Source organism: Triticum dicoccoides, chromosome 2B (assembly GCF_002162155.2).
Source record: "Triticum dicoccoides isolate Atlit2015 ecotype Zavitan chromosome 2B, WEW_v2.0, whole genome shotgun sequence".
In the NCBI taxonomy this organism is placed as follows: Eukaryota; Viridiplantae; Streptophyta; class Magnoliopsida; order Poales; family Poaceae; genus Triticum; species Triticum dicoccoides.
In genome coordinates this window covers 119,514,487-119,521,179 of record NC_041383.1, presented here as the reverse complement: position 1 = coordinate 119,521,179, position 6,693 = coordinate 119,514,487, and the positions used below count along the sequence as shown (strand labels likewise).

The window sequence follows — 6,693 nt, the reverse complement described above, 5'->3', positions numbered from 1 at the left end:
AATCAACCATGAACCATCTAGTTCTCTCCAAACGAGGCAGTAAGATTGTTTTATGAGTTGTGTGCTGAAATACTTGTAATGCACCTGGATTAATATTGGATATGCTGTGCGTCGCGGTAACAAAAAAAGGCCCAAATCCGAGCCCAATGAACAAGGCGGGTCCAGTGCCTGTACGTTTGGCCCAGCCCAACGAACCAACAGCTTTATGTACGTTTCAGGAATTGTAATCCGACTCCGAACATGCATGCATGTCCCAGTTCGACATGGTTACCAACTTAACTGGGGGTAGTACTGTAGTTTTCATGGGGCTATCTATATACACCACGGGTACGTACGTTGACGATCGATCGAGCCTCGGTCGGTCATCACAACATATACCACTTCGCCGTGATTGCTGATCAATCAGTTAGCAAATCGAACTAGTTGTAGCCGCGAAAAGCAAGCTTAATTTGATGGATCTATCGTTCGGCCCGTCGGTCATGGCGTCTACGCCGTCTTCCTCCGAGCTGCCGGACGGAACAGTCCTAGTCCCCGCTCCGCTCGTCCACGTCGCCTTCAACCAGCACGGCACGCACTTCGTCGCGGCCACGGCCACCGACTTCCACGTATTCTCCTGCCACCCCCTCGAGCGCGTCATGCGCCGGCGTGGCTCCGACGGCTGCACGTTCAAGGTGACCTCCGCCCAGCTGCTCACGCGGTCTCAGCTGGCCGTCGCGACGCGGAGGCCCAGCGCCGTCAGCGGCGCCGTCGACGGACACGTCATCGACTTCTGGAACGGCATGTGCAAGCCCAAGGACGCCAGGACCAACACCGTCAGGAGCCCGTGCGGCGCCGTCGGCGGCTTCCGCCTGCGGGGCGACCACATGCTCGTCGCCGGCGAGGGGACGGCCACGCTGTTCGACGGCGTGCACTGGGAGAAGGAGGTGACGACGGGGCCGAACCCGCTGGGGCTATGCGCCATGGAGGAGCCGAACGGGCACTGCCGCTGCCGGAGGCGGGATCGGTGCAGGTCCACCGGCGCGGCAGGGCCGACAGCGTCAGCGTGCGCGCGCACGGCTCGGGCATGGCGTGCATCGCGCTGTCCCGCGACGGACGGCTGCTCGCCACCGCCGGCACCAGGGGCACGCTCGTGCGCATATTCAGCACCGCCCACGGCACCAAGCTGCAAGAGGTATGCACAGCATGTCTCAAAGCTGTCTACTCTTTCGATCATGTACTATTGCATTGGTCTAATTATAGGAGAACACATGAACAATCAACTTCATATTTTCAATGGAGGAGATAAACATAAAATCTTCATATTTTCAATGGGCAACTCAAGACCTGATCGCTAGGGTGCATTCTTCGGCGTCTTCCTTGCTCCGGCCCGTCCATGCCACCGCCGGCTGAGTTAGTCTTTTTTGGTTAGGCAAATGCCTTGTAACCGTACTTCCGTATATTTTGTTGTTCGTTTGTGCGTGTTTCGAACCCTACCTGGTGGCTTTCTCTAAAAAATGCCGGCGCCGGGAGAAGGCTCTCTGCATGAACTACGCCAAATGCCAGCATATTTAGAGAAACCTAGTTCAGAACTATATAGGGGAGCATAACCACTCAAGGACAAGGCACATACATTATATGATATTTAGAGAAACATGCACTAAGCTTGTTACATACTGATGCCTGTGACTACTACCTTTTTTTCAGCAAACTGCCCGCCCTTTCAAATTATTTGGCAATAAGAAATTGTTACATATTGCTACCAAATTGGCACAACACAGCAAGCCCACCGTAAGAACCATCACTAGCTAAATAAATTTACTACAACAAAGGCAATAGAAGAAGACCTCATTCAAGTTTTAGCTGTTTTTCTCATTCCTGTATAACAAACACAGATTATTCAAAGTGACATTCTCTTGCTTTATCAGCGGTCTCCAGCACCTGCACCAAATGAGTGACAGAACCAAACATGCCTCCAAAATGGAATTATCAGTAAATTCAATCGCACCCCAGCATTCAATATACATGACAGGACATATCAATATAATCTGAAAGATCCAGATTTCTTGCTGAAGTGGTAAAGAGCAGAGGTTGAACAGAGCATCCAAATCATCATTCAGCACCTCATACCTCTAAAACCACTGAGAGAAGGTGCAGCCTAGCTTTCACTTAACTGAGATACAAGACTACAAACAGAAAAAAAAAACTAATCTGCAAGAATATGCGTGCCATTGGCAATAGCAAGTAAAACGGGCTACTCTTTCACTTAACTGATGACGCTTCCTGTCTTGCTCTCACCGCTGTTGCTATTGTTCTTCCAGTTCTTCTCACGCACGAACAGCTACTGCTCAGCAACCTTTGGCATTAGCAGGGGACAGGCCAACCATTTACTTGCTTTTCTCTTTACTGCTGCTGCTTCCTTAGTCTGCTGTTGCCCTTCTTGTTTTTCCTCCGGTTCTTATCAGGCACTTCCTGCTGTTGCTGCTCATCATCCAGTTTCCTCCTCCTCTCCAACTCTTCCTGACGCTTCTCTTCATTGAGCTTGCCCTTCTTCTTCCTGTTGCTACCGCCCATGCTACTGCTCTGCACCTGGCCATCCTGCTGTGGCTCTGGCAGCTGTACAACTTGCTGCTGTGGCTCTGGAAGTTGCGGCACCTGCTGCTGAGGCTCTTGCTACTGTGGCTCTGGAAGTTGTGGCACCTGCTGCTGAGGCTCTTCCTGCGGTGGCACTTCTTGCTGAGGCTCTTCCTGCGGTGGCACTTGATGCTGAGGCTCTTCCTGCGGTGGCACTTGCTGCTCTGGCTCTGGAAGCTGTGGCATTTTGTAAGAAACAACAATCTTACAGAGATTAACATCGCCCGCAAAGTCTTGTCTTCTCATCAAAATTTTGGTGCACAATATCGGATCATGCCGCAATAACAGCAATTCACCACCAAGGAGACAACCAAGCGAGATCTCTCCTTCACTGTTTCTGTACTTTAATCCACACTGTTTCATATCATTGTGTACTCTTCTGCTGTTTTCCCATTCTTCTAGAGCTTTCATCATGAAGTAGTTCTCTTCTAGATCCAAGGATTTCGTCTGTGGTGCAATCAGGCGCATGCTTTCCAATCCCAACACAAAGTGAAAAATGGTTTTCGATATATCCGACCAAGATTGGAATAACAAACTAAGGCACTTTGGAACGGGTTTAGGTTCAATGCATCTCGGAGTCCGCATGGTCCAATTCCTAACCCGCCTGAACTGCTGAGCTTCACCTAGCAACACGAACAAAGCGCCCAGCAAGAGATTGTTTTTGTCAGTGGCTGTCTGTCCTGGATCAAGTCGGAGCTGGACCATAAAATCCATCAGTTTAGGTAAGACATTTTTACCAAATTTAATCTCACCCCTGAAAATGATAAAAATACAGACAATTAGACCACTATCATAATTTCTGGATAGAAGATAGAGTTAACTGACAAGAAAAGAGAACATGATCATACTTGTAGTCATGACCAAAACTATAGTTTGTTGGCACAACATTCTTGAACCTGCTTGGAAGTTTCACACCTTCAAAGAGAAACCAAGGAGCAACACGGGACTCTTCTTCAGTTAAATACACTTTGACTGCAAGGACGTAGTTATCTGAATCCCGTACTAGAACCACAAGTGTCACACCTCTGCCCCGGATGGTAACAGTGTGAAATGTGTGAAACTCGTCCTGCATGAAGCAGAATAATGTATTGAAATTTCTGATGGGCCACTTGGAGCGTTATCATAAATATAAGCATTTATAAGTCCAGTTAATACCCTACAAAATTTAACATTTTTTCCTTCAAAAATAATAATTCAACAAGTAGGCTTGACTTCCCGAAACAAGCAAAAGCCAAAAAGGTACTCCCTCTGATCCATAATAAGTGTCACAGTTTTTAACTAAGGTTGAACTAATCTTAGTTCAAAACTGGGACACTTATTTCCGATGAGAGGGAGTAATACTTTTCATATAAAAACGAAACATCAAGCATAGCAGCTCTTAGTTAAAAATTAAGGTTTCAACCTCCTAGTTTAATTCAGGTACAATTTACATGAGGCTGGACTGTCCTTCAGCATTTGTTTCGAGAAATAGCATGATTAATTATTTAATGATATCTATGGAAAGAAGGCTTCCACCATCCTGATGAATTGTGGCCTTGTCTAGGGCATCCTAACCGGTGAAATTTTCAACTAGTTGGAACAAGGATAACAAACAAAAAACAGGCAGTTGATATATCAGAACAAAAGACATAAAAGCAAACATATATGAAATAAAATGCTAGATCATACATACATCAAGACGGTACACTGGAGTCACTGGGATCTCATCGTTTTGGCCAGAGAGTTTGTCATACTGGATGTTCAATGACGCTATGGACTTGAAGTGACTGTTCCGCCTGTTGAACAATCGACCAAGCTCCCTTCGCGTAGGGGTCTCACTGATGTCAAAGTTTGGAATGACATCATATCTTGCTACGTCAATAATCTTCACAGTAGAGGCAACCAGTGCCCTATCAACCGCCTTATAGAACTCATCAAGTTCTTCTATGGCCTGGACCTGACTGTCAGACATGACTGGAAGAGGTAGTGCATATAGGCAAAAAAGTCAATAACCATGTACGGGATGTCACCATAAATGTGCAAGCAATACTTCAACGTACAAAATAAATGCAGGATGAAACATAAAGTGCATATAGGTAAAAAAATACTGCATGTATAGTTTGTGGGAGTAGGAGTATAGATAAATGTGGAATCAATACATGCAGCAATATAGCTAAACAAGTCGATAATGCTAGTAGGTAGTACCAATAAGTAAGCAAAAAATACTAGCAATATACATTAAAAATATACTCCCTCTGTCCGGAAATACTTGTTGAAAAAATGGATACAAATGGATGTATCTAGAACTAAAATACATCTAGATACATCCAATCCCGGGACAAGTATTTCCGGATGGAGGGAGTACAATTTAAATTTTTACCTCAGTTGATCCAAATCAAGAATATAGTTTTTTTCACTCACTGATAAACATGCAATGGTAAAAAATGGCAAAAACAGCCACAAACAGCAACACACTTGTACCCCATAGAAGAACATATAGGACACTAGAGAACGTTTTAAGCGAATAAGCAGTTTTTTTTACCTGGTTGATCAAAATCAAACAGACAGTTGTTAGCTCAATTGGTCCTCTGCAAACAAGAGATTCCTCCTCAAATAACAAGTGTCTGCATTGCAGAGAAAGTTAAGAGCAGTTAGAGCAGGTGTTGCGTGCAAACAAGTCAATATACACAAAAAAACAGTACTTGAAACGTAGTATAAGGCTGTACCATGATGCTCGTGTAACTAGTGATTACAATATAAAGAGTTGCAATATGATAAACAACCAACAGTAAAAATTGCCAAAAACTGCCACAGACAGCAACAATTGTACATTTGTACTCATAGAAGAACATATAGGGCACTAGAGAACATTTCAAGAGAATCCAGCAGTTTTGGACTTCAGTTGAAGAAAAGCAAACAAACAGATTTTTTAATTCAAGTACTAAAACATGCAACAGTGAGAAATGGTAAAAACTGCCACAAACAGCACCACCATACTAGATAACGTTTTAAGTGAACTTAGCAGTTTTTTAACTAAGGTGATCCAAAGCAATCAAACAGTTTTTTAACTCAATTAATCTTCTGCAAACATGCAGTTTCTCCTCAGTTCGTCCTCAAGCAGTTTTTGCACAGAAAATTGCAAGAACATTAAGAGCAGCCTACGAGTCCTGCAACGCAAATTCCAAACGACATCAAAACAAGAACAAACAAGTGAGCAGGAAGAAGAAAAGCACACCAAAGAAAAAGGCCGATCGTCTGAAACGAAACCTTGATGCTGTCAAAGAAGAAGGCCGATCTTGAGGCTGCCAAAGAAGAAGGGGGAAGTCGCCTGAAACAAAGCCTTGATCCTGCCAAATAAGCCCGATGTCGCCTGAAACAAAGCCTTCAGGCTGCCAAAGAAGAAGAAGGCTGATTTCCAGATGTCGTCCGAAACTAATCCTTGACGCTGCAGCCGCCGCCGCCGGGCTGCTCCCAGTTTCTTTCCGCCGCAAAGCCTCTACAGAGCAAAAACCGAAGCGAGATGAAAAGAAGAATCATCATGCACCGGGGGTCGGGGAGGGGGAGGGGAGCTTAAGAGTTGAACAGGAGAAAAGTTTACGGAAGAAGAAGGCCGTCGCCGACTTCAAGCCGCCGCCACCGAGCTGCTCTGCCTTTCTTTCCGCCGCCAAACCCTTCTGTACGGCAAATTTCGAAACGAGTTCAAGATGAGGCAATGCAGCGCGAGTGCGCGACCTGGACTAGAGAAAGACGTGAAATGGAAAAACGCATACCGTAGCAAAAGCCGACAGTGGCGAAGCCTTGGGCGTCGCCGGCGACGAAGCCTGGAGGTCGCCGCCGCTGCGCGTGTTTTCTTGGGAGAATTTTAGGTTTTCTTTAGGGGGATAACTGTAAGTTGGAACAAGTAAGCGAACCAGGGCTCTATTGTAAATCTAGGTTTCAGGTTTCCGCTCCCAGAACCGGTTGTGTGGTTCGGGTCTGTACGGTTCAGTTTCCGCTCACAGGTGGGCCGTGCACATTGCGGATCTGTCCATGTCGGTTGATGCGGTGCGGGCCGAGAAGGCGGGTACAGCAAATCTGGGCTACAAAGCCCAAGGTCGAGGCACG

General features: G+C 46.0%; 1 protein-coding gene and 1 long non-coding RNA gene across 2 annotated transcripts; both read right to left on the bottom strand.

Moving 5' to 3' along the window:
* Positions 1–2,013: 2,013 nt before the first annotated feature.
* Positions 2,014–5,396, bottom strand: LOC119367318. Its single transcript, XM_037632868.1, has 4 exons — positions 5,132–5,396; positions 4,283–4,563; positions 3,459–3,676; positions 2,014–3,364 (listed from the first exon to the last, which is right to left on the bottom strand). The coding sequence occupies exons 2-4, from the start codon at positions 4,559–4,561 to the stop codon at positions 2,650–2,652; spliced, it is 1,212 nt and encodes a 403-aa protein (XP_037488765.1). The 5' UTR covers positions 4,562–4,563; positions 5,132–5,396; the 3' UTR covers positions 2,014–2,649.
* Positions 5,397–5,752: 356 nt separating this feature from the next.
* LOC119367317 lies at positions 5,753–6,475 on the bottom strand. The gene is made up of 3 exons (XR_005176255.1): positions 6,360–6,475; positions 6,188–6,263; positions 5,753–6,085 (listed from the first exon to the last, which is right to left on the bottom strand). It is a non-coding gene; the product is annotated as an uncharacterized LOC119367317 (long non-coding RNA).
* Between the last annotated feature and the right edge of the window lie 218 nt (positions 6,476–6,693).